Genomic DNA, 25,620 nt, shown 5'->3' with positions numbered 1-25,620 from the left:
TAACATTGCAAACAATATTGAAACGGTAAAGGAACCTGCAAAGTATTTATCTGTGGTTAGACTCAAGCTTTAATAAAATATTGTGAAAGAATTGTTAAAGATAAAAAAGAGAACAATGTCATGATTTAAACCCCGCCCTATAATTTGATACTCTTTTATGATTTTTTACTCATTTAATTTATACTCATTTAATTTTGTAAATTACATATACTAATATGTAAAAAAATTTATTTGACAAAATTTGCTATTATACATTTTTCTGTCATAAAATTTGAGGAATCTATTTTTATTGTACTTTCAACATTATTGATGTAGCAAAAAATAAAATTATGCTACTAGTAATGGTCGAAATTAAAAACTGGACATAATTCTGAAATTACAGTATCAGCTATAGAGTATCACATTGACTCACATTGACATGATATGTACATTATCTTTGTTTATATGAAAGACGGTTAGAAATATTTCTTTTGTTTTTTGTTTGTTTAGTTATAAACATGTATATATAGTGCGAAAATTTTAAACAACTTTTAGTATATCATTACGAGATTTAAATGAAGTCAATTTAATATAGATTTTATGACAATTCTTCGTTTAGTATATTTAAACACTCTTTGTTATGAAATTAAAAAAATATACAGTGTTTGATTGATAAGCAGTGATAAAAATTGAAATTTAAATACGTTATAATTTCATCGAATTACATTAATAGCATCTGTACATCGTATTAAAAACATAAATATGAATATAAGTATGTATTATGACTTGAAGAATTGGTCAATATTTAGTTTATTAGAACCAAAATTTATATCGAATGTCCGTATGGCTATTGTATATGGTAATATTTATTTTTGTATCAGTTTATTTTTTTGTATAATATTGTATTTGTATAATATAATATGTATGGCAGAAAAATTGTTCATTATTTTTGCTTAAACAGGTAAGGCAGCTAATGAAACCTTAATTGTAACAAAGGATGATATAGTGTATGGTATAGGAAACAATACCTACGGGTGTCTTGGAACAGGTGATACTAATAGCACTATTTATCCAAAGAAAATTGAGGCATTGTGTGGTAAAAGCGTAAAAACTTTTGCATATGGCAAAGGTCCACATGTCTTGGCTCTCACTGAGGAAGGAAAGGTGTTTGAAAAGATAATTTTATTACATCATTAATATGTAGTATAATATTACATTATTTAATTTAATAATATAATTTATGTGCAAGGTATATTCATGGGGTTATAATGATTATTGCGAATTAGGAAACAGATCTACCAACGAAGGTCTAACTCCAACACTTATACCGTCAGTATTGAATGATGAATTTGTTGTTGATATAGCCTGTGGAGGTCATCATTCTCTTGCACTAACGAGTAAAGGAGAGGTAAGATGAAAATATTTAATCAGAGCAAATCAAATGCAAAATTGATGCATCTATTTTAGGTGTATGCATGGGGTCACAATGTATCTGGACAAGTAGGTTGTGGTACTATTCTTAGTACAGTTCAACCTATACCAAAATTGCTGCATATTGCATTAAATGGCAAGAAAGTTGTTCACATTAGTTGTGGAGACTCATCCAGCGTAGCGGTTACGGATAATGGAGAAGTTTATAGTTGGGGTCATAATGGTGTTGGTCAACTAGGAATTGGAAATTGTACTAGTCAAGCAGAGCCGCAAAAAGTAACCATGTTTGCAAAAATAGTAATAGGTAATATTGATCGTTTTTGTGAATATATGAATATTAAAACATTGTTAATTATATGTGTTCGAATACACAGAAAAAGTAGTTTGCGGTTACATGCATACTTTAGCATTGAGTGATGAAGGTGTTCTTTATGTTTGGGGAGCTAACAGTTATGGGCAACTAGGTCTTAATACAGACTCAAATGTTTGGATACCAACAAAGGTAAAAATTTACTTTGTGTATGTACTGTTAAGTTGAAACTAATGAATATTTCTGTAGCTGCAAGTACCTGAAATGGGAAGAATATTAGACATAGCAACTTCACATTATCATCACATAAGTCTGGCTATGAGTGAAGGCAATCGGATATTTATGTGGGGTCAGTGTCTAGGTCAGAGTATTAAAGTTCCAACACTCACTCCACTAAAATGTTTGTATGATGCTCTTGCATATTATGCGTTTCCACCTGTCATGCATCAGCCACTTATTTTTCACAGTGATGAAGAAGCAAATGTAGTAAATAGTCTAAAAAATGCCTTTGATGATCCAGTATGTATTTTTTTTATAAACAATATCATGTTTGCTGATTTTATCATATTTTTATGCCATCTCTTGCTGCATGTTAAAGACTACTAGCGATCTTGTAATTCAAGTACATGGAAAACCCATTCATGTACACAAAGCTGTTTTGAAGATACGCTGCCATTACTTCAGAACAATGTTTCAAGAGCATTGGGTAGAAAATAGTCAAAGGTAAAACAATTTTTCCAACTTGCACATTTATATTTTCACTAATATAATTACGCATTGTAGTATTATAGAGCATGAACAATTTTCCTATGACGTATACAAAACTTTCTTGAAATACTTATATACTAATGAAGTTGAGTTATCACAAGAAAATGCATTAGGTAAATATTTTTTTATTTTTCATAGAAAGAGAGCGTCTAATAATATGTTTTATAAATAATATCTCTTTTTACATAGAACTTTTAGATTTAGCTAATGCTTATTCTGAAAATCAGTTAAAACAACATTGTATACAAATGATAAACAAGAAGATTACAGTTACAAATGTCGCTTATCTATACAGCATATCTATTCAATACAATGCTAAGGTAAATAATATCTCTTACTTATTTTTTTAATACAAAATACAATTAAAATATTTGATATATTATAAATTTATAGGAATTAGAGGAATATTGTTTTAAATTTGCCTTAAATCACATGACTGCAGTAGTACAGACAGAGGATTTTGCGAAACTAGATGAGAATATAATGAAAACTTTCATAGTTAAAGCTGCTCAAGCGGGTATTTTTAAAACTTAGTTCAAAGTGTTTATCATACAAAGGAAACAATACTATATAAATAATTCGTATTATTATGCTTGAAGATTAAGCAGATATTACTTCCAAATATTCATGTTTCTTAGAGTTAATATTTTTAATAATATGTAAATTTTATATATATGTATAGTTTCTTAATTGCAGAACATTTTTTTTGGATTACTATATTTTTACAATTGGGACAGATTATTTATGATAAGCATAAGAATTTACTTTGTATTTTAAGATTTTAATAAAATTCATGATATGACATCTTTTATAATTGTTCTTCTTTTGTAATTTACTTCTGCATCTTTTTTATCTTATTAAGAATTTATTAAAGATTCTATTAAGATGTTAAAGTGAGTACACTATCATCAGAATAATGAATCTTGCTGGTACTAGTTACTTTATTTAGTAACGGATTCAGGAATCATTCTTGAGAAGGGGGGAGGGGAGTGTGAAAGTGCATACATATTTATATAAGTTTTTCGTATATAAATTTTATAACAATTATATATAAATTTTTTAATCTTCTTTTATAAGATTTAAAATTTGCTTGTGACTTGTATTTTAATATTTCTATTTGATACTATAATCTAAATAATTAAGTTCTCATTAATTATGTACCTAACAAGTTTTTTAGAATGTGACAATATTTTTATATTTTATTACTTTTCATCGTGGTGATTGCTTCTATCAGAGGAGGGGTCTTATTTATATGTCAAATTATATAGGGAAATTCGTGTCAGGAAGATTTTTCCGCAACAGTGCAGGGTAAAACCATAACCTTAAACAATGACGGATCGAGAGGAGGGATGATAGGGATTATGGTGAATATTCGAATGTTACTAGTGGACAGCCGACTAGTGGACTAGTTGCAGCTGCAGTAATCACATTTTGTTTACGATTACTGCTTCGTCTCATTGAACAGACTATACAGTAGTGTTTAATGATATTGTTTACAAATTTATTCAACAAGATTGACAAACTATTGGAATATAAAATGTGAATACACATGTTAGTAAAAGAGTTTATTTATCATTGTAAATACCAGTTAATATTTATCATATTATACTTTATATCGATTGTTTATATTTTAGAATTATTCATAGTGCAGAATTTAAAGAAGAGTATACTACATTTAATTCATAAAAAAGAATGAGAAAAAATTGTAGTATTCATAAATGATTAAGTAAAGAAATGCCTAATGAAAGTTAGAAGATTGAACACTGGAACTACTAAATAAAATTTAAATTATATTGAAATTATTATTAAAATTATATTGAAATCAGTTTGTTTTTAGAAATTTAGGATATATATATACATATATATATATATATATATAAAGATGTTTCTTTGGGATTTGAAGAATTGGCCAATTTTTAGTTTCTTAGACTTGAATCATGTTTCGAAAATTCATATGGCACTTGTATATGGTAAAATGTCTATTATTTCCACCTTTATTTTTATTCTTGTTACATATTTTATATCTTATTGCTACATAAGAATAATATACGTATATGAATTTATGAAATATTATGTTTCATTAAACAGGTGATTTAGGTAATGAAGCTTTAATTATAACAAGGGATAAAATAGTATATGCTCTAGGAAGTAACACTTCTGGGTGTCTTGGAACTGGGGACGCTTGTAATACTTTTTATCCAAAGAAAGTCGAAGCATTATGTGGTAAGAATATAAAAACTTTTGCATATGGCAAAGGTCCACATGTCTTGGCTCTTACTGAGGAAGGAAAGGTATTTGGAATTTAAGGTTTTATTACAATATTAATAAACAGTTTAATGTTGTATTATTTAATAACATGATTTTTATGACAGGTATATTCATGGGGACATAACAATCATGGTGAACTAGGAAACTGTTCTACCAATCATATGATTCCAATGCCTATAACAAGAAATTTAAGTGATGAATTCATTGTCGATATAGCTTGTGGGAGTCATCACTCTCTTGCATTAACGAACGAAGGAAAGGTTAGATAGAAACTTGAAGCTTTTTTTAATAATGATCAAAGATTATATATATATATACATATATATATCTATTTAGGTGTATGCATGGGGTGAAAATACATCTGGCCAAGTAGGTAAAAGTGTTAACATAAATGAAAATACACCTATGAAAGTGAATTCCACATTAGCTGGCAAAACAGTCATTTGTATTAGCTGTGGTCAGTCATCGAGCATGGCAGTTACAGATACTGGAAAAGTTTATGGTTGGGGTTGTAACGATGTTGGTCAATTAGGAATTGGAAACTATGTTAATCAAGTGGATCCCTGTAAAGTCACAATGCTTGTTGGTGTTGTAATTGGTAATATCATCTTTGTTTAGAATATATCTAAGCTGAACATTGTTTGAATACTAGTAATATGTTTTTGCATTGATAGAAAAAATAGTTTGTGGTTATGCACATGTTTTGGCATTGAGTAACAAAGGAGCGTTATATGTCTGGGGTGGAAATAATTATGGACAGTTAGGGCTTGGCATGAAGATGAATATCTGTAGTCCAGTACAGGTAAAATGCAATATGATTACATTAATGAATGAAAATTAATAAAAGTTTCTTCAGTTGAAACAAGAAGTGATGGGAAGAGTATTGGATGTAGCAACTTCACATTACAATCACATAAGCATAGCTATGGCAGAAGGTAATCGGATATTTATGTGGGGCGAGTGTTTGGGACAAAGTGTCACATGTCCGGTACTCACTACTTTAGGATCTTTACATGACGTTTTCGCGCGTTATGCATCACCTAGCGTTATGCATCAACCACTTGTTCTTCATGATGAAGGACCAGATGTGAGTTTAATAGACTGTTTCAAAGAAGCATTTAACGATCAGGTATGTATTTATACAGTAAAGAAATATCATTTCTGATATCGTTATTTTCTTGAAACTATTCTCTTTGTCATTTGTAGACTACGAGTGATCTCGTGATACAAGTACGAAAAAAATTTATTTATGTGCACAAAGCTATTTTAGTAATACGTTCTCAATACTTCCGAACGATGTTTCAAGAAACATTGACCGCAAATAATCAGAGGTAGGTTTGTTGTTTTAACGAGTATCTAGATTCCTTAAATCATTCCTTACAATCATTCGTTGTAGTGTTATAAAACAACAAAAATTTTCTTACGATGTATACAAAGCTTTTTTGAAGTATTTGTACACTGACGAAATCGATTTACCTCTGGAAAGTATGCTAGGTATGTATTTCATTATTTTTTCCCTGAGACTTTATAATGTGGTTTGAAAATTATTTCTGGTTTTTGTGGATAAGAACTTTTGAAACTAGCGGTTGCTCATTCGGAAAATCAACTGAAAAAACGCTGCATACAAATAATCAGGAGAGGAATTACAGTTGAAAACGCTGCTTTTTGCTACAGTATAGCTATTGAGTACAATGCTAAGGTAAATAAAGTTTTGTGGCTTTACTTAAACAGTCAGTGCCATTAATTTTAATATAATTGTAGGAATCGGAGGAATATTGTTTCAAATTTGCGCTAAATCACATGACTGCCGTAGTACAAACAGCGAGTTTTGCTAAATTAGATGAAAATACGATGAAAACTTTCATAATTAAAGCTGCTCAAGCTGGTGCTTTTAAAACATAGTTTGTAATACATTATATTATTGTATAATAAATATTATACAACGTTTAATTGTTTCGTGCTAGAAAAATTTGTTAAATACTGTACCTAATACACATTACGTGCGATGATAAGGTGATGGCAACATGGGATTTCATTCAGATTTTTCATTGTAGTATATTATTTGTATACGTTAAACGTTTATTATTTACGTCAATTTACCCGTCAATGAATCTATCTATTAACGAATTATTTATTTGTTTATTAACGAACAATTAACGAAGGATAGAAAATAGTAAAATTTTATAGTAAAGTTAAAAAACGACATACTTTGATGTTTAAAATACATCATTAGTTTTTTGATAAAAGGATATATGGTCAACAAAATTTAATTGACTATCATTCGCACATTATTTTTATTAAGATATTCTTAATATATACAAGCAGTAAATTTTTATTGTTCGTATAATATGTACGTAACTATCGAATAATAACAATGATGATAATGATAATAATAACAATAATGATGATAGTGATGATAGTGATAATAATGATGACGACGATGATGATGATCATGTTGATGATGCTGTTGTTGCCGTTGCTGCTGATGATGATGAAGATGACGACGGCGATGATAATGATGATAATAATAATAATAATAATAATAATAATAATAATAACAACGACAATTAATAACTAATGACCAGTAATCAATAATAGTATTTAATAAATAATCGATGTAATAAATAATCAATAATCAATAATAGTATTTAATGAATAATCATTATGTTTTATATTTATATATTTATACGTATAGATTATACTAGGTAGTCGGTTTGCCGTATGGTAAATTGTTAGATGTTTTTAGTTTGCACTATCTTTGCGTGTGCGATGTCCGATGCATTTTTCGATTCGACATCGATTTCTATATTCACGAAATGCTATCGAAAATATTGTCATCGATTTGATATTAATTCCGATCAATGGAGGTTTGAAGATAGTTTCGTGTAAACGTAATGCTTTCGAAATCGAAATTTATGGAAGTTTCGTCGATTAGAGAAAATCCATTTGCGTCTAAAATTGTTGTTAATTTGGACCGAATCAAAGAATTTTGTTGGTAAAATTAAAAGGAGACGAATGATCTCGAAGCAATACACAGATCGTGGCGAACGTTGCGTAATCGGGAATATGCATCGGACAAACGCGACTCTTTGTTGGCCGATTGCGTTAATGATCGTAATCCAATACGACGATTAACGAGAAAACACGACGATGCAACTCGAAAATGTCGTATTGAATTTGATCAACTATTCGGCTATGATAATTACTTAGTTTCTGTTATTTTTTTTGTAATTAATTAGAGCGTATTTAGGCCTGCGGGCTACTTTTTTCAGCGACTCGCTGTGAATCCCATTGACAGAAGTAAAATTTCTTTCGATTCGATAAAGGAAGAAAGATAAAACAAGGTTTTTTTTCGCTAAAATAGTCTCTCCGTTGTTTTCCTCGATATCCGTCGGTCCTCCTCTTCCCCTCTTTGATTCGTATAAAAACATCAGTATCTATGGTTTTTCTTCGCTTCTTTTCTAAATTACGTTACAATATCGTACAGTGTACAGTGTATAGCATATCTAGATACGCGCGAATTCTTTCCCTATATTTGACTTGTGTACACGTAAATATTTTCCTGTTCCAATCGCCTCTAACAATAAGTAATTTCTTGTACCGACACGATTAACATATTTTTTTTAGCCAGCTATATACACGTACTTGGGCTGTATGATATTTACACAAGTTTATTATCGTTGAGAATTATTGTTCGCATTTTGCGCTCATGTTGATCTCGAGCAACGAATCGTCATTTTAGAATACGGAGGACCGGCGGCGCGTGTTTTGCGATTATTATACATTAAATTACATACATAGAGTCACAGTTAGTTGCGCGAAAACTCGAACCGTTATCGCGATAATTATCATTTTGAAAAATTTTCTTCCAGCGTTCCGCCGTTACTTCACACGATTTTTTCCGATTCAACGAATGAGAAAAGTATACCTGATAGCAATTCGTTATTTTTCCGTTCCTCTTTATGTACTTTTTCTTCTTCTTTTTTTCTGTTATATTCTTTGACTCGAACGCACCCGGCGCCTGGCGCCGCGGTAGAAGATCGTTTAGAGTCCTTTGTACGGACTTGTAATAAATCACTCTGAAACTTCTGCCGGTTACTGGAATCGATCACACTACCTCTCGATCATTCTCGACCGTGTTCGATGATATCGTGTACAATAGGCAAAAGTTGCAGAAGGAATCATCGCGAGCAGAGATTGCGTATTCATTCATTCATTGGCGAATTCTACGTATTCTTGTTACCGTTCTGGTCTCGTCGAACTATTTTATCTATCTCTGTTACCTATTCGCGGCATCGTGATCCCGATTACTTGTTCCACTCTATGCTAAAACGTTCTTCTCCTCCTCGACCAAACGAGCTCTATCGCGCGACCTCTGGCGTAGCTCGAACAAAGCAAGATGTAGAGCAAAGGAAAGAATTTCTAGAAATATACGCTAATAGGAATATCCATCTGGTCGCATTGGAAATAGATCGGCGGAGCGAACGTTTCTATGCTACAGAATTTATCAAACTCCTCTTCGTTATTGCCAATACGAACAAACATACGTACGTTGTATATCGGATTAGTCAATAAGAACCTTTCGAAATCCAGATCTCGCTTTCTTTCCTTTTCTTTCACGGAGGGAAAACAAACAAATAAGCAATTGAGGTGAAAGACGGAGAGGTTCGAGCGGAAGCGTTCCCCTTGAAAAATGTTCATCCTCGAATTAGAAAAGCACCGCGTGACAAACAATCCTCGATAACGATGAAATACATTTAGTTATTAAATCGCGTGTTCACCTGAACGGAGCCGCAATTTCACGGACGTCGCTTTTACTTGGAAATATATATATATATATATATATATTAGGCGCGAAATATGTACGAGGTGTCTTGCAAACAAATTATCGTCCGTTCGACCGAGTCGTTATCATTCACCAACATGTTATCGTATGACGCAATTAGGTATGTATATTTGAAAATTTGAAGAGAGGGAAACGTTCTTTGACTTTTGTATTTATTCGAATGGTAAAAACGCGTTTGAAATAGAGGATATCGAGGAAATTTGAGCGCCGATTCTTCCGCGAATCGGAAATCAAGATATTTTTTAACGAATCTTCGATCTTAAATCGATTAGGCTCGGCAAGCTCGTTTACGTTTCCTTCTGTTCGTTTCTTTTCCTTTCGCCTCGTTTCGCTCCGTTTCGTTTTATTTCGTCCCATCTCATTTCATTTCATTTCCTCCCGTTTCATTTCGTTTCATTTCATTTTACAATCTCGTGAGCCGCGATAGGTGCGGGTGACAACGTATATACAAACGTACGACGATACCGTCTCTAAAGTGTTTCTATACATGCTACCGTATGTATATATTTATATATGCATGTACTTATATATACGTATGTATAGTATGTATAATGTTATTATACATAATGCATTGAAATCGCGATCGCAGTGAGTTTAACGCGGCCAGGTGGACGCGTACACATATACGCATATACTTTCGTATGATTTATCATTTCCAAACTTGCTAGTTAGCGAATCCAGAATACTTATGGGTCAGGTTTATACTTTTTCTCTCTTTTTACTTTGCTTATCGTCGATTAAAAGGGGATGCTATTTCTCGATTATTACCGTTATGGTATATTTACATAATATCATACAAGTAATGAAAAACGCGTTTTCGACCAACTGCAATGTCCAAAATAATATTGTCGCGACCCAACTAAATTCGTATTTCAACTATAATCGTCCTCGCGTGACTTTGTCACGCTTTGCCGCTAATCCTCGAACTAGCGTAACCAAATCGAGATCCATTTCGAGACAAAAGGAAAAATAGCTATGGATTTGATTGTTGCAGAAGCAGGCGAACAAGGCATCTCTTTTGATTTTATTCATTTACGCTACAAAATAAGCGCGATTTCGGTTGCTCGGAAACCGGTCCAGTTTCTCCACAAAATTACCGATTACCGTAGGTAAGCTTCGTTCGTTCGCTGTCTTTCTTCTTTCGCCTTTCCCTGGAATTTTTTGGATTTTGCTCTATGAATACCCTCTCTCTCTCTTTTATTCTTGAACACAGACGACAGAGTAATCGACTAATTTTCTAAATACACAAGTAAGGTAGAAATACGCGGTGCTCCGTAGGTTCGAAGACAAAAAAAGGTTCAACGGGTAGAGAACAAACTGTTCTCGAGCATCAGTGGAAGCAAGTTGCTCGATGCCGACAAAAAGACAAGGCAAGAAGATCCGTTGGCAAAGCGCCAGCGATACTAAGATAGAAACAGTCGTGTTGGAAAGGGAGGAAAGGTGTGCCTGTCGTCGATCGAAAGCAGGAAAAAAAGAAAGGGAAGTAGATTGAGCCGATTGGAAGACTCCGAGTAGAGAATTCTCTTTATCATTTGCAATTTTCGTAGAAGCAACTTCTTTTACGAAGCCGTTGTTGTAAGAAAGTTTCGAGAGGATAGGGAACGGAATTCTCTTGGCCAATAATTTACCTTACTATCTTTCCTTCTTACATATAGCGAAAATCATCGATTTCGAACGATCACCGAGCAAATAGACAGAGGGAGAGAGATCAATAGGCAGAGAGAAAAATTGTTTGATCGGTCGATTCTTTGATGAATCGATAACGCATTCTACGTACATGTATACATGTCTATCTGATATTTTGGGGAATATCGTATGTACACACAGAAAATACACGCGTGTACGTGTACGCGCGCGGTGTCATTCTACTTACAGTAATAGTTATTACAGGTAATTAGTGATTAAATCTTAATTAAAACTTAGCCTGCGTTCGTGCAAGTTTCCTTTCTACTGTCGCGAGGAACACGGGAGATGGCGAGAACGGAAGAAAGAAGCGCACGGTTTTTCGAGTTTGCTCTTCGTTTACTCGGGAATGGCGGGCGCTTCGTGCTCTTCGATTTCCTCTTCGGCTGATAGATCATTCGTTCGTTCATCGGCCAGCCGCGGTTCCTCCTTCGACTCTAGAACTGTCTTCTCCCCGTCGCCGTCTCGACGGGATCTGTGTACGTTTTCGCAGCGTTGCGTTAATTTCGCGTTTATCCTGTCGACGTTTCGTCATGCTACGGGTAAGCTGAATATTATTTATTTTATGTATGCGGAATCGTGCATCGTCGTGTCCTCGGAATCACACGTTTGTTCGCGGTTCACTTCTAGGAAAATTGCGTTACACCGTTTGGAAGATCTCGATGTAGAAAATGAGACAAAGGTACACGGAGAATAGTGGCCTCCTGGAAAAGTCGTCTCCTGCAAGAAAGGATTACGAATTCCACGCTTGCTATCGCACTTGGATTCTACAATAGTAACGATAAAGAGGAGAGAGAAAGGAGCGAAGAAGAAAGAGAAAGGATCACGGGACGCAGAATGGACAGGAATTGCTCCGTTAGTGGAGTTTAGGAAGAAATTTCGATGTAGAGGGGACCGATGCTTGAAACGCTAAGGTGCGACCTTCGTCGGTAGCCGTGTTGGAAGAATAGAAGCGTATTCTCGTGTAAAATCGATGGCGGAGCCGCGAGGAAAATAGAGCGCGTGAGATACACGTAGGAATGCACCTTCGATACGGCGAGAGCGCACCTGAACGCGTCCTGGCGGTCGTTTAATTTCGATCGCCAGTTGGTACCGCAGTCGGAAGGATTTTAATACGACTGCGACGAACTCTGCATTCGCTGTCGCGCCATAAAATTTTACGACGTTCTCCGCGCGCGTCCTTACGAACAACCATCATCGTGGACGAAGCGAATGAAATCCAATATCTTTCCTCGAGCGTTCGTACGAACGATAGATCTTATCCGGAGAACAACGAGAAACGGTTGGTTCGGCAGTTTAGAATCGTTGGCGAAGAAACAACGTTTCGCCTTCTTTCTCCTATCATCTTAGCGATGCCATTAACTGATAATTTCGAAATTGCAAACAACCGTTCTTAAAACAAATCCGCCACGTTGACCATCCGTTTCTCTTGTACCACGAACGGACCATCGATCGAGCATTCCATCCGCGTAGTCAATGTCGATCAGTTTACCGCTGATAAATCAGTCGCGTCCAACCGAATGCAATTTGCAATTCTGTCGGGACTCGATGCAAAAGACCGCCATGATTTCTGTCAATTTGCCGTCGATGCAACGTATCGACGTGTACGCGCCTTGTGCGAAAATGTATTGTACTTCCGATCACCGAATGGGCCAATCCGTTTTTCTCTTTCCAAATAAACCGAGTAAATAAAAACAGAGATATACGTCTGTATTTGTGGGAACGATCGCGTCTGCAGTTGCGTCGCGCGACGAACGGAACGACGACCGTCGAGGAGATTTATTCGCGGCGATCGCTACGATAATATCGGACGGATGTTCCAGGATGGCCGAGCTGTTGGTCGGTCCCACGGCGTTTAAATCTCCGCAATTTGTACGAATGCAATCGACTCTGCAGTAGCCGCACCGCATTACAAACATGCGCACGTATAAGCGGTCGCAGAGTATATAGATCGAATTGCGGCTCGCATTACCGTACCTGTTGGTAGACAGTTGCAGCACCAATAATGGCAATATTAAAAGGAAGTCGTGCGCCCGAAATGAAAGCCTGGCGAATGCGTCGACCGACGGTCCGCAGAACGTTTCTAGCCTTTCCGAAAATCCGCAGACATCGCGTCAATTTTTCTACAAATTTTCGTCAGCGCGAATGCGATCGTTCGACGATCATACAAAGTTCGCTGAGCTAAAGGATAACGATCGTTTGTGGGATGATATTTTTCAGCGAATAGCGCGCGGATTATCCTGTCGCGGGTAGATTAAATGTCTAGGGGCCGAGTGCGTTTCGCGATAACGTGCAGGTCCACGGCGGCGATCTCGCTTGTAAAATAAAAGCACCGATGCAGTGACCTATATTGCCGTGGCGTTAATCAAAAACTAGAACGTACGGGAAGAGCGTGTACGCTGTCTGTCCGCCATCAAATTCTATTTTGTAGCGTATTTTTTTTCCTCTCAGGTGCAACGGGTCGATCAAATTAGACGCGCGTTACGCTGTACTCGTTCCCCGTTGATCCCCATCGAAATTCTAAGTTTCAAGAACCAACTACGAGACAGGCGAATAAATTTGCGATACCCGAGTGAAATTGCAAACGCGGAATAAAGCGCGGTACGAGCGTGATTTTACATTGGTCGCGTGAGTAGTCGCTGTCGGAGTAGGTCAGACGATTTACGAGGGACCAATTGATGGTTTTAGGATGTTGGCGTCGTTCTTACAACTAGAAGCGTTTTGCTCGACCGAGAGCGTGTCGCGCGTCGCGTGTCCCGTATCTGGAAACGTGCGGTACGCGTAGTAACTTTCGATTCGGTGCGTACGTTATATCTTTACGATTACTATTTTCTCCATGTATCGCGACTCCGCCAACGATATCAACCACGGTCGCGTTCTCGATTCGCCAGGACTTTGTCGATCGCGTTCTCGAAAGACTGAGAATAGAGGAACGACTAAAATTGGAGAACGATAAAACGACACTCGTCGGTGATCGATTACGTCGATTCAAGGAAATCTTCGAGTCCTTTGTCTAGCGTACAGTTTCTGCCGCGTCCCTTCCTCTAAGGGACGACGTAGATTTGTCTCTCGATCTACAAGATCTTTCTCACTAGCGAACCGGTGACAAGACGATCGTGTATAGTGGTTCGATCGAGCGCCCTCCGCTGCATTGATATGTGTCTGTCTCGCTTCGAATCGCCTCGAGATATCAACGAACGATGCCATTTATTCGTTTACACGCTTTAGAAGGTGGTCGATCGTTTCGCTGATCTGTATTCGCGTTTCATTGGCCTCTTCCCGGACGATCGAGAACGATCCAAAGAGCTAACTGCGGAAGCTAGACGAGGCCCCTGGGGTCGATCATCTCCGGCACGCTGTTCGCATCCGACTGAATCGCGATCCTATGACTGAACAGGGTACCGATTAGCAGCAGGCTCAACATCAGGAACAGATGTCCTCCGTCGGTTACTCTCGTACCGCTACATGCCATCTTCTGACTAAGTTCCAGTTTCGCTGCAACAGAAAACAATGAAAAATTGCCTTAGATTCAACGACGACGAATAATATTAATAGCTCGTTACGAGTAACTACCAGTCCCCTGAACAACATTTCATAAAACGTTCGGAACAATGGGACCAAGAGGAGGTAGACGTGAAAGAACGAGCGGAAAACTCGTTCCTCCGACGATGCAACCGCATCAATCCAACGAATATGAAAGTAATAAAATAGAGATGCTGCCTCTGCTGCGTTCGACGTGGCTTACGCAACGAAGAATTCGTTTAACTTGGCGCGGAATGATCGGTGCGTCGCGTGAGGTCTTGTCGTTACGATTGGCAGCCGAGAAACTCGATTAAAACCTATAATAGTTGTCGTTCGTCCGATTAACCTTAGTTAATCAAAGAATTTTTCCGCGACAACGGCGTCTCTTCTCTTCGAGACTTTCACTTGGATTCGTTGGGTTTCGTGTCGGTTGAATTGGAATTGCACGCGCATCAAAGTCGCGAGTCGCGTAGATTGCGCGTTGCGTTTTTCTACATGAGAGTCGAAGGAATCGGCGATTAACGGATCCACACATCTCCGTGGCTTTGTGGACGATGATGCATGTATCAGGTGTACGCACACGTGCGCACGTTTGCGCGCACAGACGTGCCGCGGCGGCATCGATCCACTTTGCCGAGCGGCCAGTTCCACCCCCGCACCCTCGTCTACCCTGCTCGTCCGTTCGTTCGTTTCGTTCCTGGGTGCCGCGATCAAAACCCCTACCTTTCGCCGAGCCAGCTGCCCCTCCGACTTTATCACTGTTTTGTTTTCGAGGCGCGAGTACCGATCAAACTTGCCCACTAGTCAGCCCGACGTCCACTGACCCACTATGCTTTCTCCGTCCGCTTCTTTTCCGCTTCCACTTCGTCTCCTAGCAACTTGGATGAATTCGCGTTGCAACCGTGAACGCAAACCGACTACTAATAAAAGGGAGAAACGTGTGGCGAACACCTGGACGCGCCAGTATTCCCGGGAGTACCGATGCTCGATTTTGCGATCGATTGGAAAAGTTCTCGGCAAACTGCAAGAGGAACCGAACTCCTAATCAAACTCCAAGTTTCTCCCTCGCAATTCTCCCACGACATATTTTTGTTTAATTACTTTGCAAGAGCAAGCGTCGTCGGGTATCGGTCAACGAATTGTCCAACAACTTTCTCAACGAACGACCGAACGATCAGCGACAAATGATCTACGAGCAAGAAGGTTCGCTTGGAAAAATGTTTATCTGGTTTCCAGTTAAATATTTGGACAAATTTACCAGCCTCGGTGTAATTGCTCTCTATGATAATTCGAGCAGCGACGATCGACAGCCAATAGCGATACGTATATGCTGCTGCAATCGTCAACGCTGACTATTATCGTACCGTTCTGTTTCCTCTTCTTCGTGGCGACGGACGATCAATCAGTATGTTTAGAGAGGCTACGCGTGTCATTGTTTTCGCGATCGAGCACCCGTGTACAGTAATTAATTGCGATCTATCTATTGGACAACTCGTTAGCTGTTAATGCCTGCTAAAATATTAGATACTACCGCGGAGATATATTAAGATTCACATGGAAAAGATACAGCTTGCGTATATATATATATATATATCCGTATATTTTAATGGACATACAAAGCAAATTATAGAAAGAAAATAAAAGACAAAGTAGGATAGGAGTAAAGGATACAAATGTTTGATTGAAACTGTGGAGCAGTCGTCATGCTAACAGACTATACAAGAATGATGACGCCATGATTTTATTTTTAGCAATGCGAGTTCAATAATTGAGCCATACTTTATTACATAATTACCGCGTGTTCTCGATATATACGAATTTCCCTGTGTATCGTTATTACATTCAATTACTTGATGATACCCGATTAAGAAAATCATTTTCTCCTTCTCGGTATATTTTTAAATAAAAGTCATTTAAGCAAATTTTTTCAACTTATATATTTTACTTTTGTCTCGATGTTCAGAGTCATTCGACGATGTACATCGACTTCCTGTTGCGGGATAAGAAGATTTCTTTCGCGTTTCAGCCCAATAAATTCAGCTAAATAGGCAATTATTTCCAATAAAACAATTGTCAATTTTTTGAAATTGCGTATACGTAAATTACGACCGAAAAGAAGCATGTGTTTCAAATTTCAGTTTTCTAGCTGTGAAGTGAGAAATAAAATTCCAACTAGCCGGACGGACGGACAAGTAGTAGAGAGGTGGGTTAAATAAAAACCATCGAAATAAATTCGAAGAATACGAAACGTTCTTTTAAAATTTTAAACGACGGTTGTTACGCGTGGCTAGTTCCTAATGGAACAGTCGCCGTAACAACCGCTTCGGGATACACGGAGGTTGTTGCGTTCGCGCAGTAATTTTCAAATTTCATTCGAAACCTTCTTGCTTCGTAACGTCTAGTAACTGAAAAATCATCGTAGGAGAGAGAAGCAAGACAATTTCAGCACCTTCGCTAAGTGAAGCGAATCGATTCAAACTTGATAGCCGTAGATTTTCGTATCTTTCAAATTGATCGCTTATCTGTGTATTTCGATTTTCCTCCGATACGTTTTTATCGGGATTCGACAATTTTTGAATAAATATCCGCGATTCGTTTTCGTTTTTGATCGATTACGCGTCCTATAGTTATCGTTATGGTCGCGATTCCATTATCGCCCGTACACGGCCAACGTCGATGTTTCGATGGATTTTGGACGGAAGTCAAAACGGTGGTGGCCAGCGTAAATATACTTTTATAAGGGATCGTTAACGCGAGATAACGGCATTATCGTGAATGTAATAGCGGTGCGATCCGAGCGGGTTCCAGGTTGGCGCCGTATCAACGCCAGTTCTGCGGCGCATACATAGATTACGGGGAACGTGTCCGATAGAAGGGTGCATTTAACTCCGTGACGTCACGGCTGCGGTAGACACCGGAATTGGTCTCACGGTTACGATAGCGTTACGCCAATGGCTCGAATTCGGATCGTTAGCGATGATGAAAATGACACCTTCGTCCGCTCCCGTCCGCTCTGCGGACTCGTACCGCGTTACCGTTACACGGTGCACCCGTACGCTGCTCGCCTAAAACCTCCGCTCATTTTACGAGGCGATAAATCCTCGTTTAAAAGCAACCGAGAACGTCACCGTGCGTGATCGATTAGGTCGACCGCCCAAACATGCAGCGGGCCCGGATTACCGGACGTTTCCTCGGAATACGCGTTTGCTCGCGATCATCGGGAAATCGGCTCCGCTTATCGATGATTCGTCGATGAATTGCCCGAGCCGGAACAAGGGAAAATACGAGCAGAGTGTATCTGCGGTTACGCCAATGGTTTACCGTGTAAACGAGCCATTAGTGCTCGTGACAACGACACGTCCCCGTGTTGTACACCCTCTACCTTCATTGGCGTGCGGTTAACCTTTCCAAGCTCACCGACGTAATTATAAAGCAATGCCGCGACGTCGTTGTTCTATTTACAGTGCCGATGCGCCAGACCAGAGAATCGCATCTGCCGCATATGCAGACATTTTATTTAACCGCGCAACGTTTCGTCCTAATTCTCCGATCCAGTCGCGAAACGCAACTGTCCTTCCTTACCTTACTTATCCTCGTAAGTGTAAAAGAGCCGTATGTTCTCGTCGAAGGAAAAACTCGTTTACGGGTAGCCGCTCCGCGTCATCGTCGGCTAACGAGGCGAATCATGTTGTTTATCGTAAGGCGAATCTCCGAATGGTTTAAAAACCTCGGACTTTGGCCGAGCCGTAGCGGTCGCGTGTACTCGCGAGTGAAGCAGAGCTCTGACGATTCTGTCGAAAGAGATCTGGATACTCGCTGCAGCTGCAGGCACGATGGATGTTAATCGAAAAGAGGAGAAAAAAGAGACAGAAAACAATCGACCGGAGGAATGTCGGAAGAAGATACAGCACCGCGGCAGCAATTTTCCGCTGCACCACCGCGCCGTTTTTATCCGTCGCGATATCATCCCCTCTTTGCTTCGTCCATCTGCCCCGCTAAACCATTCACCGGATATTCCACCGACTAACGCAGCCACCCCTTTGTATTTTCTTTTCTCGTCCCCTTTGTTCTACCATCCTATCGAGATCTTTGAGTCGCAACTGCTGACGGATTGCTTCTCGACGCTGTTCGATTCTTGATTCGATCGCGAGCAGTTTATCCGTCGCGAATAAGCGAATAAATTCGCTGCGACCGTCATCCCTATCCTCGGCTCTCCAAGCCGCTGTGCGTCTCCTCCGTTTACCCGCGAGCTTCTCCGCTGGAATTTCATTTTCCATCTTGCTGAGTCGATATCGTTGAATTTTCCTCGTTGAATTTTTCTTGTCGTTCGAATTACCGTTGCTGACGCATTCGTCGCGAGTGAACGACAAAGAAACAGACACGAGCGTTCGATCGTTCTTTTTTTTATCTTCACTAAACTAACGAAACGTTGACGAAACGTTTGTCGAGAAGTAGTTACGACATTCTGGAGCTTTGAGAAGATTTTCCAAGAAACATCGTCTGAAATCGGTGCCACTGAAAATTGGCACGTCTCTGCGATCCGACGATTTCTTTGCGAATGGTGCCTGGCCAACGACGACGACAACGGTGCCGATATTGTTCGGGACAAAAAAGAAGCGGATAGAGATTATTCTTTGAATAGATATCGATGGTTGGCTCGCAGCCATTCCTTTTCCGCGACCTAACGTTTCTCCAAAGGCACGATGTACGCCAGCTAAGCACTCTCGATTGATAGCTCATCTCGGAGTCAATGGGATACGAAATTACTTCTCGAAGGAGAGAACTTCTCGGTAATCTTCGTCCTCCGACTCTCGTAGATTTAGCCAAAATTCCATTAATCAAACGAAATTAATCGTTAAGTAAGTCCGTCCGGGAATTTGTAGCGAACGTTGTCAACGGATCGGTCATACCGGAACCGGAGTATCTCTATTTTGTCGACAGTCGCGCAGAGTGAAATAATGTTTGTCTCAAGGGTGTTGAAACCGTCTAGGAACGTTCAAATCGTTGCAAAATGGTCGTCCCGAGATATAATATAGTCAATGTCGCACTTGAATCTGCATCGTTCACTCAGACTCGTATTGAGCGCGTCCTGTCTCGCGAAGCGTCTCACACGACCCTCGTAGGTCGTTGTTTCGCGATGAGAAATACAGGAAACTTTGTGTCTCGGGCAAAAAGCGACCGCGGATCTTCGGTCGAAAACGCAATTACGGTGGAAAAAGAGCCTTCTTCGGATATCTAAAACGCGATCCCTCGTGCTCTTCTACTGCTGCGACGACCGATAATCGTGGCCAATAATCGAATCTGCATAATGGACGAACCGAATACGAAGGATTAGGTTTCCTCAGGCATCTGCCTGTATTTTGTGGAATGGCACGAGGCCAGAGACCAGTCGCCCCCTCAGTCAGGAAACCACGAATATCGTCTCTATTAAATTGCACTCACTTATAATAACGTAATTGGGATGGAATAATTTGATCATAGAAAAGCTGCCAAGAAAGCAATTTCCAATTTTCAAGTCCTACCTTTCGTCGCTGTTCGCTGTTCCACTTGGTTCGATCGTGAAACAGCAGAAGAAGAAATAAAACGAGAGAAACTCGAATAGAACTTGTTAGTAGAAACGATACTTTTTTTTCCAAATTCGAACGAAAATCTCGGGAAATGGTCGAAACGCGTCCGAAACAGCGCAATTCGTTTCGGTTTCATCAGAAGCGCGTCGAGAGGGCGAGAAATATGAATCGGGAAGCGAAGGACAGGAAACAGCGCGCGGAATACGTGATTTACGTTTCGTCGAAACGATTGGAACTTTTCACACGCGACAGGCAAAAGGCTGTGGGCCGAGAAGAATTTAAGAGAGCGAAAAGTTTGGGCAAACGTTAAAACTTGGTTGGTAGCTGCGACGGTCGACTGTCTCTTTCGTTGGATCAAGTTCAACAACGTAGAGAAAGAGTAAAGTTAGTTCGAAAATTTCAAAAGAAGCAACCTTGACTCCGTACTTGATTTACACACAATCGAATATTTCGAAAATTCTGCGTGTGTACGTATCGATAGGTGAGCGACTAGGATATTGGATACGCGAAAAGGCTCGGATATTTCATTTTGTTTTTAATTCGCCAAGTACAACGGGACTTCGTTAACGTACTTGGGTCAGGTTTCGATAAAACGAAGGCTGGCACGTGTTTATTCCTCGCCGACTCTGTCTCGTTGGTTTGTTGGTCGAAAATTGAGTCTGAAAATTTTCGAGAAATTACAGTCTTCCTTCTTCGTTCGGAAGACGATTCCTTCGTGAACCGGTATGACAAATATCTCGGTTCGAATTACGAATGCTTCGTAGCCCCGGAAGTTTAATCGAGAACGAGTTGCATTCGAAGTTCGGTAACGGAGCGCTCGATTAAAATCTCTCGACCGGAAAAAGTAATCGAGCCGATTGATTTGCTTTCGACGGTCCCGAACGGCCGCCTTGAGGTTAATGAAACGTATTTTCCACTCAACAGGTGTCATAGGAGATAATCTAAATGCAGTCGAAGGGTTGAACGTTGAACGATGTACCGACCGTTAAGATAGTTGGTGCGAGCGAGAAACACGTTCGACAAATTCCGATAAACGGCGAAAGATTCGAATCTTTCGTTAGGAAATAACGCGCTGCGGCAACGTCGGCATTGTTTTTCACGGCAAGAAGAGGAAGAAGAAAGTAAAAGTTACTCACAAGTAGCGGCGAGGAGTTGCGGAAGGTATTTCTTCCAAAAGGTGCACTGCCTCGCTCTAGGTCCGTTTCCGATTTCGGAACTGTTGGTATCCAACGTCAGGTATTCCTTCTTGGCGGCAGTGTGCGGCGGCCAATAGGTCTGTGTCCATGACTCGACGTCTCCGACGTTCGGATCCCTAACACGACGGTAGTCAGCCGTTAGAGATGCGAAGGAAAGATAAAAGCTGTGATCGCTCTTCGACTTACCCTGTTTTTGCAAAGTTCGCCCAATATCTCATCATTCTCTTGGACAAATGTATCTCCTCGGGCATGTATCCTTTCGAAGAATCCAACGGCTCGCCAAAGATGTAGCTGATTTCGTCCGCGTGCATCACACCGGTCCATCTTGGCCATGGGTTGTTCGCCGATCTATGGATTTATGGAAAAGAAATCGGGGTCTCGTAAATATCTCGTGGTATAGGCGAAATCGAGCCGAGATAAAGAAGTGAACACGTCCGTTTCGGACGAGTCGCATTGATCGTTTCGCCTACTCGTGATCTCTACTCCTTCTTTCCGATTCGATCGGACATGAATCTCACCTGTGTTTGTAATAATACATGTAAACGGTGTTTCCCGTATCGGCGTAACGGCCAGCAAATTCGTTTACGTTGCAAGTGAATTGATAGTCGCCGACGATTTTATCCAGGGCGTCGCGATTCATGTGAGGGTCGTCCGGACGTAGCCAGTCCGTGTACTCGTAGATAATGGCGTGCCTTCCGAACTGATTGACGTACGGATTTAATTCGGTAACGGCGCTAACGAACTGTTCCCTGCTGACTTTTACATCCTCGGCCATATCGATGCGAAACAGCTCGGTGAGATAGTAAATAATAAAGTAGAAACCTTCCTCGGTGTTCGAGCCCATCATGATGTTGGCCTTTTTGAAGGAGGAGGTGGCCAGCGAGCGTTGTGGCGTCTCGTCGAGAAAGGCGCCGTCGATCACGGGAACGAACGGAAACTCGCAGATGCCCAGGGTGCCCCATTCGTTCTTCACCAATTCGATCGGATCCTTAGTCAGCAAACAATCGATCACCTCTTGCAAGTTGTCGCGATCGTGAGGACAACCGACAGCTTCTGCCAATCGAATGCCGCGCATGATCGACTCCTCGCGCGAGATGATGGCCCAAGGTGCTGTTGGAGAGCCAGACTGCATGATGGCTTGACTGAAGAGATGCCTGAAAGCCAGAGAAACACAGAATGGTGTCTCCGTTAAAAGTTGGCCAATCGTTTGGAAAATCGAAGCGGCCCTAAGTTCGAGACCACCACCCTCCTTGGTTTACGACGCGTATCGTCCAGCGGCAACTGGCGCTCGACCACAACGATATAATCGGCTGTTCGTCGAGGGGGTGATCTCCAACCGTCTATCGCGTAGCAGCGTCGATAGCAGTAGACATGGTAGCGGCAAGCAAAGAAACAAACAAAACAACGTAAAGTGACAAGGAGAAAAGGTATGCACCTTGATAGAGGCGAAAGGAGGTGCATAGAAACGGAAACGGCGCCCGCGCTCTCTCCGAACAGGGTCACGTTGTCAGGATTTCCGCCAAAGGCAGCGATATTGTCGCGGACCCACTGAAGGGCCATCATCTGATCAAACAGACCGGCGTTCCCAGGAACATCCGACGTTCCGAAGTACAGGAAACCCAGGCTGGCGACTCGATACTGCATCGAGACTAGAATCACGTTCTCCTCGGACACCAGGGTTTTGTGATCGTAAACGTCGAGGGTCGCCGATCCGGAGTAAAAGCCACCTATAAGGATGTCGCGCGATTCCATCTCTCGAAAGAAACCTCTGCTTTCCAAATAGATCACACAGACGCACGCACGCACGCACGCACGCACGCATGTATGCGCAAACACGATCAATCGAGTGTCAACTAGTGTCTGCGCCTATACACGGGATTTTTCGCAGACTCTCTTTTGCATTCCATTCGGATTAATTTCTTTCACATTGAGGAGCTTCGACTTCTTTTTGAACAACGCTTATTTCGTGACGGCCGCGCGGAGAAACTTGACGTTCGCGAACATTTTTTAAGCGTCGCACCGAATATAAGTAAAATCGTAGCGAGGCAACGCTCGTACCTCGTCAAATAGTTTCGCACGATCGAGCACCTGTTGGTGCGATGCAACTTCCGTAGCGGTGTAAACGGCTTTCTCGAGCGTTCTTCCGATCATTTAGATGAAGTTTGGGTGAAAAAATAGCCGCCCTAAAATAACGGCGCGCGACGAAAATAAGCGTTTCTCGTTAAGAAGCGACCACCTGTAAAAGAACGTCGACCGCTGGCGACGGTGTGCTCTAGTTTCCACGAGCGTGTCTAGTCTAAGGATGTGAACAGGTGTCAGCTGGAACTCACCACCGAATATCCATACCATAACAGCGGCATTGGTAGGCCTAGGCCGTGGCGCGACCACGTTCACGTAAAGGCAGTCCTCGCTCAACGGTGTGTTCGGATTCCACATAGTCGCACCTGCGAAGTCGCCGAACACCGTGTCCAGAATCTGCACGCAGCTATTCGGTAGCGTAGTGGCGTTTAGAGTCCCCGACCAACGTTCCGCCGGTCTCGGATGCCGGAACCTCAGAGCTCCTGCAACAGAATCCCGTCCCGTTTGTCTCCTCCCAATCTCTCGTCTCTCAAACGATCCAGTTCCATTGCTTCTACCTAACGATTCTTCGACCGTTTTTCAGAAAAAGAGAAAGTTTCGCGACAAAGACCTTCCAGAAGGAAGAGAAAATTTCCGAGAAGTAATAGCTCTCCGGGAGCGATCGTCCGGGTGAGGTAGCGATGAAAGGTAAAGGTTAATCATCGAATTTTCCAAGGCGACAGATCAGTACAGGTTGAACCTACCGAGAGGTTTCTGCGCGTAAGGGATCCCGAACCAGGCGTCGACCTCCTTTCCCGTGGTGGCAGTCATGGTCTTACCCTTGACCTTGCCCTTTCTGGTTTGCACTACCAGCGGATCGTCGTTCGAATTGAGGGCGGCTGGTCTAGGCAGCTCCTCGCTGCTTCGGAAATTCTTCGTGTCCTCGTAGGACATGTCCGCGTGATGTCTGCTTCTGTGAGACGGCGTGCACCAACAGACGTCCAGTTGAACGAGTACCGTTAAACTTAGCACCATCAGGGCCTCGAACTTGCTCAAGGAACTTCGGTTTCTTGACATCGTGTCCTCGCCTAAAACACCACATTGCTCCATTCAACTTCGTGCTTTTTTTTTTTTGCCTTTCCTTCGCGAAACGGTCGTTGGCTTTCAAACGAGTTCGCAGTTAGAGAAACGTGCCGATCGTATTCGAACGCGCTCGTAAAAAGGAGTTGGTTTCTAACGACTCCTGTTCCCGTTCGCGAGGTAAAGCGAGATGGAGGCCTACTGCTGTGAGAGACAAACGCAACGCAGGATGGTTCATTCCGATGGAAATTTATTCTTTATGTGCGTCGGAAACGATCGTTACTTTCTTGAGGCGATATCGCGCGAGAACGAGATTTGGCCTGCGATCCGATTCACGATCGATTCACATCGTTATTTCGATAATTAAAAATAGGGTCGGTCTTTGTTCGCCTATGTATACCGTACGTCTCATTGCGGACGAGTTTTCTCTCGTTGCTTTCATCTATCGAACTCGCGCTATTTACTCGACGATTAAATGCACCATCTTTCGGCACGCGCATCTCTTTGCTGCGACTCATGGAATCGGTTTGCGTAAAATTTCGAGCGTTCGTTTCTTCGATTGTTCGCGCTGTCTTCGATGTTCGGAAACCGAGCCGACTTCCCGTAAGTGTCTAAACGTTCCATGATTTTGTCCGCAAAGTTGATCTTAATTTCCTTAGAAAAAAGTTCTGAAAATCGAAGGATCTCTTGGTCCAGCTGTGCACGACTGTTTTGTATTTCCTACATGTTAAAAGGAAACATATCGTGGCGATTCTATACGAAGGTCCGCGTTGATTGGTCATTTCCTTCTACGTGTTCCGTCTGTGTGGAGCGTTGGTCACGCGCGATTACACGCAGTATCTAAGTGTTACACGCGGAAGCATACGTGAGAGAAATAACAGATTAGCTGTCATCGGGAATGATAATTTATGG

The 25,620-nt window shown here is 40.8% G+C and overlaps 3 protein-coding genes across 5 annotated transcripts in view; 2 read left to right on the top strand and 1 right to left on the bottom strand.

Moving 5' to 3' along the window:
- Positions 1-41: 41 nt before the first annotated feature.
- LOC122573077 (RCC1 and BTB domain-containing protein 1-like) lies at positions 42-3,311 on the top strand. 2 transcript variants are annotated; one of them, XM_043739011.1, is made up of 10 exons: positions 42-751; positions 941-1,143; positions 1,229-1,387; positions 1,447-1,714; positions 1,785-1,912; positions 1,970-2,239; positions 2,319-2,443; positions 2,504-2,601; positions 2,678-2,808; positions 2,882-3,311. In XM_043739011.1, exons 1-10 carry the CDS (start codon positions 742-744, stop codon positions 3,020-3,022), a joined length of 1,533 nt encoding a protein of 510 aa, XP_043594946.1. In that variant the 5' UTR covers positions 42-741; the 3' UTR covers positions 3,023-3,311. The 2 variants fall into 2 exon arrangements, with proteins under 2 accessions (XP_043594946.1, XP_043594944.1); XM_043739009.1 differs by having other exon boundaries at positions 42-838.
- A 210-nt stretch (positions 3,312-3,521) lies between these two features.
- On the top strand, positions 3,522-6,706 carry LOC122572414 (RCC1 and BTB domain-containing protein 1-like). The gene is made up of 11 exons (XM_043737353.1): positions 3,522-4,039; positions 4,123-4,458; positions 4,577-4,779; positions 4,861-5,016; positions 5,093-5,354; positions 5,431-5,558; positions 5,613-5,885; positions 5,963-6,087; positions 6,153-6,250; positions 6,325-6,455; positions 6,518-6,706. The coding sequence occupies exons 2-11, from the start codon at positions 4,371-4,373 to the stop codon at positions 6,656-6,658; spliced, it is 1,605 nt and encodes a 534-aa protein (XP_043593288.1). The 5' UTR covers positions 3,522-4,039; positions 4,123-4,370; the 3' UTR covers positions 6,659-6,706.
- A 3,653-nt stretch (positions 6,707-10,359) lies between these two features.
- Positions 10,360-25,620, bottom strand: part of LOC122572413 (acetylcholinesterase-like) — a 34,664-nt gene continuing 19,403 nt past the window's right edge. For both annotated transcript variants that reach the window (XM_043737352.1, XM_043737351.1), the window contains 7 exons: positions 24,393-24,716; positions 23,901-24,131; positions 23,006-23,297; positions 22,089-22,724; positions 21,757-21,918; positions 21,511-21,686; positions 10,360-14,780 (listed from right to left, as the gene is read on the bottom strand). In XM_043737352.1, the coding sequence (XP_043593287.1) occupies positions 14,605-14,780; positions 21,511-21,686; positions 21,757-21,918; positions 22,089-22,724; positions 23,006-23,297; positions 23,901-24,131; positions 24,393-24,705 (1,986 nt within the window). In that variant the 5' untranslated portion in view covers positions 24,706-24,716 and the 3' untranslated portion in view covers positions 10,360-14,604. The remainder of the gene's footprint in view (positions 14,781-21,510; positions 21,687-21,756; positions 21,919-22,088; positions 22,725-23,005; positions 23,298-23,900; positions 24,132-24,392; positions 24,717-25,620) is intronic.

This window comes from Bombus pyrosoma, linkage group LG11 (genome assembly GCF_014825855.1).
Source record: "Bombus pyrosoma isolate SC7728 linkage group LG11, ASM1482585v1, whole genome shotgun sequence".
In the NCBI taxonomy this organism is placed as follows: Eukaryota; Metazoa; Arthropoda; class Insecta; order Hymenoptera; family Apidae; genus Bombus; species Bombus pyrosoma.
This window is presented reverse-complemented; position numbering and strand designations above follow the sequence as displayed.